At 35.0% G+C, this 17,416-nt stretch overlaps 3 protein-coding genes across 5 annotated transcripts; 1 reads left to right on the top strand and 2 right to left on the bottom strand.

Moving 5' to 3' along the window:
• Nucleotides 1–1,061: 1,061 nt before the first annotated feature.
• On the top strand, nucleotides 1,062–3,390 carry LOC114395449 (probable L-type lectin-domain containing receptor kinase S.7). Its single transcript, XM_028357238.1, has one exon. The coding sequence runs from the start codon at nucleotides 1,167–1,169 to the stop codon at nucleotides 3,174–3,176; it is 2,010 nt and encodes a 669-aa protein (XP_028213039.1). The 5' UTR covers nucleotides 1,062–1,166; the 3' UTR covers nucleotides 3,177–3,390.
• Nucleotides 3,391–5,127: 1,737 nt separating this feature from the next.
• On the bottom strand, nucleotides 5,128–11,405 carry LOC114395174 (poly(A)-specific ribonuclease PARN-like). 3 transcript variants are annotated; one of them, XM_028356888.1, is made up of 7 exons: nucleotides 11,262–11,405; nucleotides 8,999–9,129; nucleotides 7,994–8,313; nucleotides 7,732–7,845; nucleotides 7,205–7,331; nucleotides 6,853–7,123; nucleotides 5,128–6,376 (listed from the first exon to the last, which is right to left on the bottom strand). In XM_028356888.1, exons 1-7 carry the CDS (start codon nucleotides 11,390–11,392, stop codon nucleotides 5,545–5,547), a joined length of 1,926 nt encoding a protein of 641 aa, XP_028212689.1. In that variant the 5' UTR covers nucleotides 11,393–11,405; the 3' UTR covers nucleotides 5,128–5,544. The 3 variants fall into 3 exon arrangements, with proteins under 3 accessions (XP_028212689.1, XP_028212687.1, XP_028212688.1); XM_028356886.1 differs by lacking the exon at nucleotides 11,262–11,405 and adding an exon at nucleotides 10,046–10,452; XM_028356887.1 differs by lacking the exons at nucleotides 7,732–7,845; nucleotides 11,262–11,405 and adding an exon at nucleotides 10,046–10,452.
• A 77-nt stretch (nucleotides 11,406–11,482) lies between these two features.
• LOC114395175 (nudix hydrolase 20, chloroplastic-like) lies at nucleotides 11,483–15,588 on the bottom strand. Its single transcript, XM_028356889.1, has 9 exons — nucleotides 15,276–15,588; nucleotides 14,331–14,395; nucleotides 14,073–14,259; nucleotides 13,888–13,968; nucleotides 13,232–13,357; nucleotides 12,897–12,976; nucleotides 12,569–12,684; nucleotides 12,357–12,477; nucleotides 11,483–11,774 (listed from the first exon to the last, which is right to left on the bottom strand). Exons 1-9 carry the CDS (start codon nucleotides 15,513–15,515, stop codon nucleotides 11,705–11,707), a joined length of 1,086 nt encoding a protein of 361 aa, XP_028212690.1. The 5' UTR covers nucleotides 15,516–15,588; the 3' UTR covers nucleotides 11,483–11,704.
• Between the last annotated feature and the right edge of the window lie 1,828 nt (nucleotides 15,589–17,416).

The raw sequence follows: 17,416 nt of genomic DNA, 5'->3' as shown, positions 1-17,416 counted from the left end.
TTTTTTATGTAGTTGTGATGTACAATATGTTTACTTATTTTTGTAGTAATTAATTTGAAACTTATATTAATATTATTTTCTTAGTTAATACTATAAACTACTTTCTGAATATATATAAAAAAAACCTTCAATTTTTTCAAAATAAATCTATAAGTAAGAATAAAATAATGATTAGCAGACACTTTTCTTTTTTACTTCAAACATCTTATTTGAGAAATTATTACATAATTTAAGTCTTTTTGGTTCGATTAATGTTCAATTAACACACTTTTACTTTTTTTTAAACTGAAAAAACTATATATATATATATATATATATATATATATATATATATATATATATATTACTTAGATTTGTAAAAATTACGTTATCTAATTATCTTAAATCATATACTACTTATTGACACTCATTATTTTTCTTTTTTATCTCTTCTTACTACATCTTATGCAAAATAATAGAATTTATGTTTAGTTGATCCCATTGAAACCATTTCTCCTTTTGAAGATATATGGTTGTATCAGTGTCAGAAATTTACATTAAAGATAAAATCACAGTGAAATCACCACAAAATCAACTAATTATTACTTCAGAAAATCATGCTAAGTTGAACTATTGTATCACCAAGCATGTGCGGATTTAGATGAAAACGGTTGTGGTGTTTTTTTATGTTCTTAAAAATATTCTTTTTATAAAATAGAATTATTTTTTAAAAGAATATTAGGAGGGTAAAAAGTTCATATTTTTTAGAAATAAATCCAATACTTTTATTTGCATATTTCTTTTACTCCCCTTTCTATTCATATTCCTTAATCAACAATTTTTTTTTTTGTCAGCATTACGAAAATGACCCGATGGCTCAAAAAGAAAACTTCAGACTCAATAATGTCTTGAGTACTTTGGATCAAATTAATCTGGTATGTGCTAGTCCTCAAAATTTAATTTAATTTAATTTTCTCTTAATCCAAATAAATCTTGAGTGTCAAGTAAATGACAATCACTATAGCCACTTTCTTCTATATAGCTAGTTCCCACTTTCCACTTTTCACAACGGTTACCATGCCACATTCCCCCACTCATCCATTATTTAAACCCCACCACCACCACCATCTCTTCTTCCTCTCTAGTCTCTCCCTTCACACATTCTTCCAATCTTCCCACACATCATCATGTACTTACCATCTACTATCATCTTCATCCTCTTCCTCCTCCTCCTCCTCCTCCTCCCCCCAACATCTTCAACAACAATAACAAACTTCTCCCACAATCAGAACACAACCACCTTGTTGTTCACCTTCCCCTCCTTCACTCTCCGCAACATCACCCTCCTCGGCGACTCCTTCCTCCGTGACGGTGTCGTCGGCCTCACCCTCTCCACCCCCGTCCCCGCCTCCTCCTCCGGCACCCTCCTCTACAACAACCCCATCACCACCACCACCCCTTCCTTATTCTCTCTCTCCACCTCCTTCACTTTCTCCATCACCAACACCACCCCCACCACCTCCTCCTCCACCTTCACCTTCTTCCTCTACTCCTCCCACAACCTCTCCCTCATCTTCCACCCCAATGATGATAACCACCTCACCCTAGACTTAACCACTCCAAACTCCACCCTAACCAACATTCCAACAACATTCACTGATCTCAACACTCAGAATAATAATATTCCAATCACTTCTTGGCTTGACTACCATGCTCACACCAAAAAACTCAACGTTTTCTTAAACTACTCTTCAGTACCTTCTTCCAAGCCTCAAAATCCAATCTTGAGCGTTGACCTTGACCTTTCTCACTACTTCAAGGACAATCTCTATGTGGGGTTTTCGGGTTCAACGCTAGGAAGCACCGAGCTTGTCCAAGTCATGAGTTGGAGCTTCGAGTTTGAGTCTTTTCAGAAACCGGGTTCAAACTTGCACCCCGACAACGGTTCTAGAACCCCCGCGAGTGTTGCGGTTTCGGACATTCCTTCTCCTTCAAACTCAACCGAGGGTAATAGTTATAACCGTGGCAAGAGATTTTTCTTTGGTGTTGCTGTTGCCATTGCTGGCCCTGCTTTCTTCTGCGTGGTGCTTGTGGTGTTGGGGTATGTTTCTTTCCTCAAGTGGCGTGGCGTGAGGAAATTACAGAAGAGTTTTGGAACAGTGGGGTGTTGTCCTAAGGAGTTTGGTTACAAGGAGGTTAAGTTAGCCACCAAGGGGTTTCACCCTTCGAGGGTAATTGGGAAAGGATCGTTTGGGACAGTGTACAAGGCCTTGTTTGAGTCTTCAGGAACCATTGCCGCGGTTAAAAGATCAAGACAATATTCTCATGAAGGAAGAACCGAGTTTCTGGCTGAGCTTTCTGTTATAGCAGGTTTGAGGCACAAGAATTTGGTCCAACTCCTAGGTTGGTGTGTTGAGAAAGGTGAATTGTTGCTTGTGTATGAGTTTATGCCAAATGGAAGCTTGGACAAGGTACTTTACCAAGAATGTGAAAGTGGGAATAATAGCAACAATGTGTTGAGTTGGAATCATAGGGTAAACATTGCTGTTGGTTTGGCTTCTGTGTTGAGTTATTTGCACCAAGAGTGTGAGCAAAGGGTGATTCACAGGGACATTAAGACTGGTAACATATTGCTAGATGGGAGCATGAACCCAAGGTTGGGTGATTTTGGTTTGGCAAAGCTTATGGATCATGACAAGAGTCCTGTTTCAACACTAACTGCAGGGACAATGGGGTACTTAGCTCCTGAGTATCTTCAGTGTGGAATGGCAAATGAGAAGACTGATGTGTTCAGCTATGGTGTGGTGGTTCTTGAGGTGGCTTGTGGAAGGAGGCCAATTGAAAGAGAGGGGCAGAAGATGGTAAATTTGGTGGATTGGGTTTGGGGGTTGCACTCTCAAGGGACGATCATTGAGGCTGCTGATAAGAGATTGAATGGGGATTTTAGAGAAGGGGAAATGAAGAGGCTTTTGCTTTTGGGGTTGAGTTGTGCTAACCCTGATAGTGCTCAAAGGCCTTCCATGAGAAGAGTGTTGCAGATACTTAATAATAACCAAGGAGTGGCTCTTGTTGTGCCTAAGGAGAAACCTACACTTACTTTCTCCTCTGGCTTGCCTTTGAGTCTTGATGAGATTGTTTCTGATGCAGAGGAAGAGTTGGATTCTGGCCAGGTTGTGTGTGAGATCAAAATTGATTGAAATTGAAGATGCTGAATTTTGTTATTATTATTCATTTGATTCTTTTGTTCTTTCTCATGATGACATTTTCTACTTGTAGTGTCACATATAATACTAGCGAAATTCACTTCACTAACTGGAGTTCAAGCTATTACATTGAACTTCATGGTAAACAATAATGTATTCATCACATTGAAAGCTTAGTATATACCGAAATCCACTTCGTTTCTGGTCATATATATTAGATATTTCTCAAGTTTGCTTTGTGAAACAATTGTATTCTATACTAGTACTTTGGAGTTAAACATATTCTCTCTTTAATTTTGAATAGAATGATGTTGCAACTTTTGAGTGAAATAGATTCTCTGTTAAAATATTTGGTATTCCTATGTTTTGGCTTCAGACTATGACACCAAAGCACCGAAATGTGTTGGCCTGTGTGCAGATTGGTCTGCTCGATTATAGTAAATTATTTTTGTGATTTTAAAGTTATAAAATAAAAATAAAAACGGTTATTTGAATGGTTCAATCGTCATCTACTGTTTTACATGCACAAACATGGTTGGATCCTTTTAGAAATTGCCTAAAATATTATATATTTCCAATTGAAGATTATGCTAAGGCTCACAACGTATCTATATGTTAGGAACATTTGGTGACTACTAGTTCAGTCATACGTTAATTTGCATTATTCGTTGCATTGACTAGGAGCCAGATGCTATTGACTTACGTAACGGCCATATGAGGCAAACTCTGAAACCCATTATGATTATTGACCAAAACGCCAAGAAATAAATTAACGAAAAAAGATTGAGCTGTCAAAAGAAACCCCCAAAAAGAAAAATCACGTGTCCTCTTTGAGTCAGGATCCTCAACTATCATTATTTGTTAATGTGGCTTATAAGAGAAATACCCATAAGAAAAATAATTTAATTATTAATTAATTCTAGATTATATGAAGCAATTGCTACAAAAGCATTGTTCAACTTTAATGTACAGACAAGGTTGAATTTCCTGGCTTGGAATTGGAATTGGAATTGTATTCTATCAATCTATCTACATAATGAGATATGGTGAACATGATTGATGGATGCCTTTAATTTAAAAAAGCATATAATTGTTATGAATATTGCTTACATAAACTCAAACATGTGACATGAGGAAAAAAACAGAGCATGTGACATTGGAAAGCAAATAATGTAAAAAAGCATAACAAATGAAAACTTTGCAACGGTCATTAGACGACCCATCGAATCATTCAAATGGAAACAAGTAGTAATGGACCCCATGAGCAGTAGCACATGACTCCACTCCACCTTCGTTGTGGAAAATGAACGTTTCACAATTCACAGAGATTTATTGTATAAATTTAATATACCCGCTGCTGAGTTAATAAAACATTGAGAATTTGAGATGTAGTTACAAAAAAAAAAAAGCATTGAGATGTCAATTTTATTCAGATGTTTCTTATTATATGAATTTGTATATGTTAATATTTATTTTCAATTTATTTTTTAGGGAATTTTTATTTATTTATGTAATACATATAACACAACATTCTAAGAATATTACAATTATATTTGCCATCAATTTACTCACATAAAGGATCAATAATTCCATGAAACCCCTTAAATATAGCTGTAAGGAGCTTGCCATTGCTGTCTTGGAGCCACCAAAATCGCATTCACATTGCCAAACTGCCAATGCCGTAAGTATTCAAAGCTCAGAGTAAGTAGAGCCAAAGCCACATTTACTTTATAGGGTCATTTATTTTGAAAAAACATTTTTTATTTTTACTTTTTATTTTCACTTTTAACTACAAAAATGTTACCTCCTTTTTACTTTTTATTTCCTTTTACATTTGCACCACCATAAAACTTTTAAAAATAGATGACATAATAATAACAAGATGACACGTTTTATAATTAAAAATGAAAAAATAAAAACAAAATTTCTCAAACTAAATAGTCTCTTAGGAAACAGCGACAAATGGGTCAACTGGCATTTAACCTATTACTTCCCGAAATAATAGTTCCAATTACTTGAAACTTGAAAGTTATGATAAGATACTTCACTTAGTTATGACAAACTGAACAGTCTTTAGAATCTGTCTAGGTAGGATAAATGTGTAATGTTTTGAGAGTTGGAAGTCACCACTCGCCAGAACAAGGCCATTACATTTATCCTACCTAGACACACAGGTGGAAATCTACCCTGGGTTATCAAGTATGGATATTTCGTGGATCAATATGCTTCTATGCTTTTCTCAGACTCCTACATTTTCTAAATTTGGACAATATCAGCCCGAAGTACAGGTTGCTTTGTAAAAAATTATTTTAATATAATATTAAATCTTAATTCTGACCGTGTACAAATCATTAGTCAGAAATCACAAGTTGGCTTCTGCAACATAAGAAGAATCTTCAATCTCAAAAGTTGAGACTTGCCCACAAGATGGAGCATTTCCTAACTGATCAATTGTGTTTGGCTTGGCCCTTTCTACATTCTTCATAGCCGTATTTACATTATCTTGTACACTAGGATTTTCATGTTCTTTGCCTCTCGATGCTACCTTGTATTCTGTTAATTTGGTCTTCCACTTTATACCAACTGCCTCTGCCTGATCAGCGAACAGACCTTCTGATAAGGATGAACCACATATTTCTCTGTAAGTATCATAATTGGCACCACATGTATTTCCACCTTCCAAAAGTTTTGACAGTGGATGCAAAACCGAGATTGCACCACCACTTCTCTCCAAGGAATCCTTCACTAAAAGAAAATCAGAAACTAACTCAGTTTTGCTAAACTGGACGAATGCTGCAGTTGCATCCAAGTGGAAGACAGAAACTACAGAAGTTGGCCCAAATACTTTAGATATGCACTCTCTTATTTCGTTTGCCTTCAGCTTAGAAGAAAATCCCCAAATAATAACAATGTTCTCAAACATAATTTTTGGGTACCGCTTCGTCAGGCTATGGCTGAGTGAAGAATCTGCAACCTTATTACCAGTATTTAGATCAATAATGTCCCTTTGCATCCAACTAAGATATAGACGATTAACGTACTTCTGCAGTTTCTCATTGAGGGCTAATTGTTTTGAAGAATCATGGAGTTTAAAATCAATACCTAAATCACTGCATAACTGGGCAAAGATGCATCCAGTCATGAAGGCATCATATCCTGCCTCATGCTTGCCTCCAGGGCTCCAGCTGCATGATCTGCAAATACACATCTAATGTTGGTATGGAAAGTACCTTTATCTAAAGAGACAGCTTGGTCAACAATACTTTAAGACAAGTAGGACACTAAGTCTTTAGACTTGGTAGTCCAAATTCTGAAGAGATCACCTCAAGTTATGTGCAATGTGGAAAACGAAGAAAAGCCACACAAGAAATTAAAATGTTATCCACCTACCATTGAACATTTTTTTCAAATAAAAGAAAAAATGTGTATACTTGTATATTTATAAAATTTGCATTTTGAGGTTAGATATCAGAAAAAAAAAAAAAAAAGGAAAGAACTGTCATGTATGAAAACGGTTGAAAATGTGTAACTACAATCATATGCAAACTAACAGTTGAAACATAAATTCCATTCTCATAAATTTGCAAGGCACTGGTTTTGCACCACTAGATTGGTAAACTTAAATCACAATAACCAGGTAAGGATTTATAGAATGAAAGCAGAGACAAACCTTGAATCATCAACCTCAACGTTCACTTTCACATGAGAGAGTGAACCTAGATCTGTGCTTCTGGAGCCAGCTGCAATTTGTGGACAAAATGAAGTGAATGCAGAGGCCAGGGATTTTCTGGACCTTTTCATCTTTTCTTGGAACATCAAATTAGTGCTCAGGAGTATCTTGGTGTCAACAATGTGAGGAAAGCACTTGTTAACAGAGGCAACAAACTCTTCAGGAGTCCCCGGAAGAGGGCCTATAAATTTGCTGTAGACATGAGCAATATCTGTATCATGGAATGGTATATATCATCTTAGTGTCTTATAAAATTAAATAGCTTGTCAAGGATTCAGACTGTCGTTGGTACCTAAAAAACAATTGTATCCAACTATCAACTTCTGTTCTGATGAAAGGAGATCAATAACATGGCGAAATCCAACGGCAGCTTGGATCTTCATCTCTTCTGCCCTGTGATTTTCTTCTTTTACCTTCTTCTGCCGGATATTATTTAAATAAAAAAACTCTTTTAATAATTTAATAAGGTGATTTGTTGTCAATAAAACACAGCTCAGCACATTATATTTTAGCTTTCTCATCTTTCAGCACCACTGTGCTAGGCCTATAAATAAGATGCCAAATTATATAAAGTATAGAAGTATTATTTTTAATATTCATTGTTTATAAAAAATGTTTAGTCATCAACAGATTTTAAATTAGAAATTAATGCCAATATAAAGTCAATTCAGACTTTCACTTTTAATCGTAAGACTTAGTCAGTTACCCTCCACCATCCTTTCAAAAGGGCAGAAGGAACAATTAGATTTCAAAAAACATTAGCAATGTAAAATCACGTCACAATTTAAAAGTGAACAAAACAATATCAAGATTTATTACCAGAAGTAAGTTTAATTCATCCTTTAAGTCTGTATATACGACTAATTGTTGTGAACCAGAAGCCTCACTGTTCACACTGACATATGAAAGATCTTTGAAGTGTTTTCTGATGAGCTGAAATTTTTTTAAGCTTATAGTCAGCAACACTGGGCACAAACTTAATATGGGCCAAAGGATATAGATAAATGACACAATCAAGATACCAAAATGGGAAACAAAATGTAAACATATCAGCTGAGGACACAAAATGTAGAAACATTACCAACTGAATCAATTTAAGCTGGTGAGATGTGAATCCATTAAGCCTAAGAGCTGGATGCATCTCAAAAAAAGTCACTTGAAATTTTGAGTCTTTTGAAATTCCTTGAATTTGGTCTTCTTGATTTTGCTCCTGAAATAACCCATCACGCCATTCACTGAATTTATTTTTCATCCGTGCAGTGAACAAAATGTCGGCCGCGCTGAGCAATGGTATATCCCTAACATCTTTTAATTTACCAATGTCTGACCACTCACTATCATATGTAGAATTCAAACTCCTTAATGCTTTCCTTTCTTGTTCTCTGGATAAATAAGATATTCCTGACATTATGAAGGGTGCAAATTCTCAAACTAGAGAAACCATAAAAGTCATGATGTGGTTACTCATGCAACCAAATGCCTATCCTATGAGTCAGTGATAGAATTGGAAGATCTACCAACACCAAAATGTTTCCAGAAATTCAAAATATGGTTACTGGTTAAAGATCATAGGCCTTCAGCATCTTTAATGTCTCCATAATTTTCTAATTTCCTATAACTATAAAAGTCATGCATATAAAGACCTTCCAGTTAGCAAATAACCTTAAAAGTAGAGTACACACTGTGTGTCCTCAGCTGAATTTATATGCATGAATTTGGTCTTTATATGCATGAATTTGGTCTTCTTGATTTTGCTCCTGAAATAACCCAGAGGAAGGTCTTTGTAAAAGTCATGCATATAAAGACTTTAGATGTTTGAGTGTACTACACAGAGCTCTTTGTATATTACCTCTTTTTCCATTGAACCACTCAAACATCTAACTATAGACCCAGAAGTGAAGCATCTTTAGCTTCGTATTTGCATGTATAGAAATAAATAAAGCATGCAAGGTAATCTCAGTTACTATGGCTGGGACCTTTTATGGTAGATATAAATGCACAAACTCTTTTCTTCTATTCATTAGCTAATTAGCTTAACAGTAAATACCAAATGTAGCGGCAAGAAATAAAAGGAAAAGTAAGCTACCTTCATGTATGCAAGCATTAAAATCAAACTGGTATTTAGCCAAGAAATCCATTGATGTGGTCTGGCAGAGGAATTCATCACATGGACCCAAGCCAGCGAGCTCCTGTCGAGGAAAAACATAGAAATTGTGCCTGCCAAGGAGCAATTCTTCAACTCAGAACACCAGCAGAACATTCATAAAAAAAAAAAAAAAAGGAAACAGAAGAATAAATAAAATGACACCATATCCAGCAATAATAGTAATCAGAACCAAACTGTCAACAAGAATCCCACCCCCCCCCCCAAAAAAAAAAATCAAAATAAAAAGGAAAAGAAAAATGCAACAACCTAATAAACTGTATTTGCATACTCATAATTCCACATAAATTACTAAATAAAGGTTTTTTTTCTATTACTTGGTAATTAAAATATTATACAAATATACTTAGAAAGTCAATTCAAACCAGTCTTTGAACAAATCCAAGTTATGCTGTTGCATTCCATTTTATAAATCCAACACATTATGAAAACCAACAAGATATAACTACAAAACCAAGCCACATTATCAAACTGGTAAAAACCTGCAATATCGTCACTTATCACTCCCATTTCATTGGCAAATATCTTCACAATTAAAAAAATGGTTTCAGAATACCATCCATCTAGCATAAAAATTTCTTAGCACACCCTTTAATTTTCCATAGAAATTAAATTTGACCTAACACCAACAAAATCCAGTTCAATATAAAAACACAGTCACACACACACTCTCTCTCCCCCCTAAAACTAGACTATATATTAGAGTAATTATCAAATTGGTTCCTAATATCATGAGCTCCAGCCAATTTAGTTCTTAAAATTATAAGAAATGTAATTTCATTATTATGGCCAAAATGAACGTTGTTTGACATTTTCCTAAGTTCAGTGATTAAATTAACTGTTATTCGTAAATTCAGGAACTAGTGAATTAATCCTATTACTAATCTCCCACGCAAGAAGCAACTACGAAACTAATATTATAAATTATTATTTCCAATCAAAATCGAATTAGCGAAAGAACATTCGTACGGATACGCGACGAAGGAGTGGTTGGAGGGATCCCAACGGAAGGGGCAAACGCCGAATTGAACGACGGCGAACTTGGTGGCGGAGTCTCGGACCTTCAGGTACCGCACGTCGGAGCGGTCGAACTCCAACAACTCGCGCCACGGAGCGCTCGTCACGCCGGTCATCTCGAGGTCGATGGCCACGAAGTCCGACGTCCGGACATGGCGCCGGAGCTCCGCCAGCGACGGTTCGAAGTTCGCGGTGGTAACGGTCTTCGAAGGAAACGCCACTCCACATTGCGTGGCGGTGGTGGCGGACCCTAGGGCACGTGCGAACGCACGTGAGAGTGCCGGAGAAGGAAGTTTATGTGGTTTCATTGGTTGTGCACTTGTGCTGCAGTTTTTGGTCGGAGGTTTAGAAGAGGGACAGCGAAAAATAGTAGGGGAAGGCGGAGACGTAAACGGCGTCGTTTAATGCGTGGGTCAGTGTCGTTTGCGCTTGGGCTCAGTTTGCTGGGTCGGCCCAGCTGAATTGGATCCAGTTGGTGAGAAATATGCAGCGAGAAAATATTTTCTGGGCAATTGCTTCCTGCATTTCTGAATTTACTTCCTGCACACTAATCCGGAATGTAAAATTTGAATTCCGGATTAGCCATTCCAAAATCTAAAATTTACCTTCCGGATTACATTCCAGAAAGGCTAATCTGTAATGTAAAATCACTTTCCCAATATGCTTTCCAGAAGGTTAAAAAGGTAAAGGAAGCAATTGCCTGTTTTCTCGTGTTAAGGCAAGTGTGGGAGTGTCACATTTGTAATTAGCAAACCATAGCTTATTGATTGGAGAAACGTCATTATAAAATATTAAAGTGATGAAAAATGAAAATCATTCTGAGATGTTTTGAATTGGCATCTAATAAACAATTAGCTTAAAAAATCGGTGGTAAGGACTATTCTCAGAAAATACAGGATTTGAAATTTCATCTTTACACAAAAGTAGAATACAAAGAGTTCCTAGTTCCTACGGGTATGTGAGAAGAAAAAGCTGGCATGCACTACCTAAGAAAAAATTTGTAGACCAAATGAAGCGTGGGGATCGGAATTAAAATGTATTCAAGTTTAATATGACTTCTTGGTTAATGGTTGGCATACACATGCCAAATGAAGAGTGTAGCACCTGCTAAATAATTCATTGTTTGTAATTTTGGATTAACATTTAACTGTGATGTTTTAGTAATTACCTTTGTAGAAGTGACTTTTGCTCAGTACGGTAGCAAGTAAAGTGGGGGGGTGAATCCTTATTTTTTTCAACTATGAATCTCATACATTGGCGGAATTCATCTTCAACACATGATTTAGACCGCAATATCATTCTTTCTTTCCATTTTTTAGTGGTTGTAACTAGAAAAAACACAGCTGCAATTTTGACATGATTAAAGCTACATGTCAGATTTGCATGGAATAATTCTTAATGGTCCTTTCTCACCAATTCTTGAAAAAAAAAGTACAAAATAAGAATCAAAGTTGAAGATGACATCACTGGATAGGTACAATCTAAGAGCTTCTAAGATAATATAGAAGTAACCATTATGGAGTTTCAACAACAAATATAAAAGAAAACAGTTACAAAGAAACTTGAACATATATATGCATGGCACAGTGAATAGTCATGGTGCTTGCTGAGTCAGGAGCAATCTCCTATTCTTAAGCTTCGTAGGAGATCCAAATATCCATCATATTCAGGAGTGATGTATCTGCAATATCAGAACACATAATCATTAAGTTCTCACCAAAACCATCCCAAGAATAATAACTTAAGACAAGTGCAAAAAAAAATTCACTTTTGTTACTTTGTATCTATGAAGTACTGATACTGACACGAACACTGGACTGGACACGACACGACACGGACACGTAGACACCTGTCAAATACATCAAACTCAGCCCGGACACAGGCGTCGGTGTCGTGTCGGTGTCGGTGTCGATGTAATGTTGGACACCGGAGACGACAAGAGACTGGGGTGTCTGTGCTTCATATCTTTGTATACACAGTATAATTGCAGCATATGATTTCCAAACATATATTCACAAAGCCTAGAAACTCCAAATCCAATGTGTACAGCCCACAAAATTTCAGAATGACAACAAACCAAACTTGAATTTCTAGAAAGCACATACAAATACCATATGGCTCCCAGAATAGATCAATGACCACATTGCAATTCTCTATGCATGTTAGGATAATAATGTACAAAGGCTGTTTAATCTTTTCCTTCCATTTAGTTATTTACATTAGCATACAGGAAAAAAAGTATTGAAGATACAAAGAGAAATACCCATGTCGAAACAGGAAATCAATGATTACAAGAGCGCAATTTGCCTTGAAAAACTGTGTCTTGCGTATGATTTCTGCAACTTGTGTAACAGGGATCAACTTGAAGCTATCAACTTCTCCATCTGATATTTTATTAAACCAGTTATCACAAAGGGTGATCATGGCACCACTAGAACATAACAACAGTAAATTTGAAGAACATGTACGGCTCACCTTTATTTTTCGGAATGAAATCTTTTGGAAGTTTTAGATCATAACAGAACAGAACATCTCTCTTGTATCTATATCCATCAATGTCTTTGTATGAAACAGCACCAACCGGTATGGCGCTGTGAAAGCATCAATCAACAGAATTAGACAGAAAAAGAAAAGAGTACTACTTATATGAATTTTGACATTTTGGCTTATGGTTGGAAAGAGTGATCTAGTTCACACAGCTAATAAGCATGTAGAGCATAGGTACAAAAAGAAATCCATTTAACTTAGAGTTGATTAATAGTTTACTTTGTTATCTCATTTGAAAAGAAGGTTAGTAACTTACTTGACAGAGATAGATCTAGGTATTCCTGCTTCCTCTTCACATTCCTTTGCAAGATTCTGCTGACAATTGATTCCATGCGGCTGTGACAATAGAAATTAACTTAGAAACTCAATGATAAGTTGATTTGCTTATATTAAATTGAACTAAAGGAAACATTTAATAGTAATTTGATCTTATTAGCCAATATTGATTTGCTTATTCAGTGACTCTGCATAAATAACACTGTTAAGTTCCTTACCAGAGGCAAGGTGATTCACACTAAAGGTAATAGTGGTCTTGAGGAGAAATGTGTAAACATTTCAAAGCTCAGAAAAGATACAAATGAAACTACAAACCAGTCCTCCTGCAACTAGTTCATCAAGCATTCCAGGATATGTGGATTTTGTACCACTTCTCTTCCCTATCCATAGGTGCTTCTGCCCATCCAGCTCAACATAGCCATTCATCTGGGTTCCATAAACCTAATATTTGAAGAGAAAGAAAAATAGGTTAAAGATATTAAAGATGAAAAGTTAAAAACAAAAGTGTTAGGATATAAACTGAACTATCAACTAGGAAGCCTGTCATAAAACAAATATTTACCAAATCTGTTTGAGGGCAAATCATTAATTAATTTTAAGACGATGCCAACACTAAGATTGGTAACACTCAGTTTGACAAAACTAAAGCAAGTTAAATTTTCAATTTCAATTTGACAATGAATATAATATTTGACTGATTTGTTTGAATGTTTTTATCATGAAATTTATTTGGATATAATAGTTTATTAATTGATATATTGAGAGGGAAGCTGATTTTGTTCCCAAATGATAAATTGAGGCTAAAGATGCTTCAGAAGAGTAGAAACAACAGTCTAAACTGTGATAACAGCAAAACGCACGGGCAGAATTCAGAGTACAGCTGAATATAGGACTTCAAACATTTGTAGGAACAACAAAAAAATTTAGAAAGTAAGTTAAGCAATTAAGTACTCAGAGAGATTCCCATTTACCTTTATGCCAAAATAAGGAGCTGCAGCACGTTCTAATGAAAAGAAAATCTGTGCACCAAATGATGATATCACAGGGTAAAGCTGGTAAAACATGGACAAATAACATAGGTTAGGTACTTAGGCATTAGGAAAGCATAGAAGAATGACAAAATCTAGTATATTCTATATTTAATCATAATTAATACCTCATTCCGTATCCCTGGAATATGCTCCTCTCCCAAACGTTCTACTACATATCCAACTGCACTGGTTCTTTCCTCAGCTGTCTTTAGCATTGGATGCAAAGAAACAAAGTCTCCGTAGAGGCCTCCATTATATTTATCTTTGGGGAAAATGAACACATTCCCAAAGCCTCTCAAATGCTCAACAAACCTGAACTATTTGAAGTTTAGCCAGCAAACCTGCCACTATCATAGGTAAGAAAGAATTGAAGTAAATTTTACCCATTGTGAATGAATCCAACAACGTGGTCCTCAATGATAAATGGAAGGAATTCAGATTGTTTCTCCTACAAGTAATTTCAATGTCAAAAACACAGACTAAGAGTAAACTCAAGTCTGCTAGGGTCAGTCACTGCACCAACGTAGTAGAATTGGCAGACATACAAACAAGTTATCCTTAAATTTTAAATTATAGCCAGATGCCCAGATCCAAAGTTCAAACTTCAAAATCAGAAAAAAAAATATTTCATGGGAAAATAGAGATGAGGGTTACCCAGCTAGCAAATGTAAGATTTCTAACACACCCCTTTCGTGTTCAGAATTTGATATCGCGGAGAGCGAAATTTACAATACTAGACATCTCTGCACATGGTCGTATAGTAGCCAGATAGGGGCCACAAGTCTAACAATAATCACTAGGATATACTCTAATGTCAGCTTATAATTTGGATTTGGGACCCAAAAATTACCTAGCTCATGTGATAAGGATTTTCTTCACTTTTATACACCATTTTAGCCATACAATCAGTCAATGTAAAATCTCTAACACACATCCTCACACTGATAATTTGATATCTCAAGTGTAAAAAACTTACAAGACTAGACATCTGCATATTGACCAATAAGATGGTGAGTGATCCGATAAGTCTAACAATAATCATTATGATAAGCTTTCATGTCATCTTATTTGGGATCCCAAAAACTAGGTAGCTTATGAGATAAGGGTTGTCTTCACCTACATAAATATTTCAGTCATTCAATAGCCAACTTATGATCTCCAACATTAGCCAACCCCATATTTCAAAAGCCGAAAAGGAACAACTTTATTGGAAAATAGAGGGGATGATGCACAAACGCACAATTGGGTGTCTCAAACTCTCAATATACTAACTTGTCTTCATTGTTTGTGTTTCCAAGGAAGCAAAGGAGACAGTGATAAGAGCTTACAGGAGCACGGTTGCACAGTTGAACTTTGTGGAAGAAGGCTTGGAGATAAGTTGAGCGGTGTTGTGTGGCAGTTTGAGGTTGAGATATGCGAAAGGCATCGTCCCATGTGAATGAGAATGTTGCAGAAGAAGAGGACAAGCTGTGGTAGATAGAAGTTTTGGAGGGTAAGAACGAAGAGAAGGTTCGTGAGCTAATGTTGCTGAACGTAGCAAACTTGCATAGGCAGAAAAACGTTGCCATTAGTGTTGTCTGAGTTATTCAGCAACAGTGAACTTGTATCTCATGTCTTAACACAATCGAATGAAGTAAAGCCAATTCATTCTATTACGGTCAATTTCTTCCTTGTCAGTTTTGTTAGGCCCCGTTTCTTTTATGGCCAGACATTTCAAATCATCTTCTTTTGTCAGCTCCTTCCATCTAGTGAGCTGTATAACCTGGATCAAAATAAAACTACCATGCAAAAATAGGATCTTGTTCATTAACAGTGTTGTTAAAAATCATTCACAATTGACAGTACAATTTTTTTTAATTAATAATAAAATAAGTTGTGAAAGATGAGATCACTAATCCAACTCCAAGTCTAAGAGGAAAATAATAATTTCTAATCATGACATATAGTCAACTTTCTATCATAAAACACATATTGCTACTGGTCTATTTAAAAATAGTGTTTTAGGCTTATTTAAAGGGCTAACTATAAGTAAGCTTTTAAATAAACTTTCATAGTAACATTTTAAATTGATAAAAAAAAATATTAACATTTTAAATGACCAATATAAAATTTAAAAAAGGCTTACAGTAAATAAATGAACCTAACAAACCTTTACTCACTCTAGAAAAACTGAATCAATAATATATTACAATCTTACATAGTAAATCATTAATAAAAATAATATTCACTTTTCCATCATATTTTAAGTTTAAAGTCATTAGCCTGTTGAGAAATATGTTTGTAGGCTTATTTAAGGCCTAGCTATAAAATAAGATTTTAATTAAAATTTGAAATTAATTTAGTATTTTTAAAAGGTCAATATATATATATATATATATATATATATATATATATATATATATATATATATATATATATATATATAAAGGCTTACATTAGTTTGACTCAAATGTTAGATTTGAAATATAGATAATATTCAAGTTTTATAAAGCTGATCTTAGCTCAACACATTCTCATTCCTGTAAATTAAAAAATCATTCCAAAAAAAGATTAGTTTCCATAAGGAAAGTTGAGTATAATAATAATAATAAAAACTAGTCTCTAAACAAAATAACAAATTACAATTTAAGTTTTTCACAAAATTATTTATATTTAATTTGTATCGAATTTATTGATAATTAATCTTTGTCGAAAAATTTAATTGATCACTTTTAACAATCTTGCTTATAAGGATTGAACTTAATTTGACAATGTCTCTCGTACCAACAACTTGTTGATAAAAGAGATAAGGATCTAATAATTATAATTTAATTAATTAATTAAATATATTTTTTATCCTTAATAAATATCTATTTTTTGTGTTTATTCTTAATAATTTTTTGTTTTATGATTCTCTAATAAAATAATAATTTTTTTATCCTTAACAATGATAAATGAATGAATTTTATATTTATTTTTAATAAATTAGTAAATTTTATTTTAAACTATAATAAAATTAATTAAAATATTTATTAGAGATAAAAATTTATATTTTAAGCCTTAATTAATTACATATTTTTTAAGCTGGCTTCTTACAATAACACCACATATGGCCTTAAATTCAAATACACTCATCAACATTAATGAAGCATTACTTTCTCCTATACATACAAATTTGCTTCGTAGTTCGTAGAAAAGATAGTATATCTATATACGCTCATATTAATAAATAAATAAATAAAAAAAGCGAAGCGACCAAACAACTCAGAAGCAAGTCGCTCCTTTCCAAGAAAGGCATCATCGAAAAAGCGAACGGCACGTCACGTCGTCACCGTTTGCCAGCTCACCGTGCATCCCCCACTCCACGTCACGCGTGACGCTAAATCTAACGGCACAATGTTCAGTCCCCTCGGACACGTAACGACGTTCGACGAATCCCGTTACGCTCTCCGTAAGGCCCATTCTCGGCCCAACTCGAAGTCGCAACAAG

The sequence above is a fragment of the Glycine soja genome, chromosome 18 (assembly GCF_004193775.1).
Source record: "Glycine soja cultivar W05 chromosome 18, ASM419377v2, whole genome shotgun sequence".
In the NCBI taxonomy this organism is placed as follows: Eukaryota; Viridiplantae; Streptophyta; class Magnoliopsida; order Fabales; family Fabaceae; genus Glycine; species Glycine soja.
Note: the sequence above shows the minus strand (reverse complement) of the source record. Positions and strands in the feature narration are given on the sequence as shown.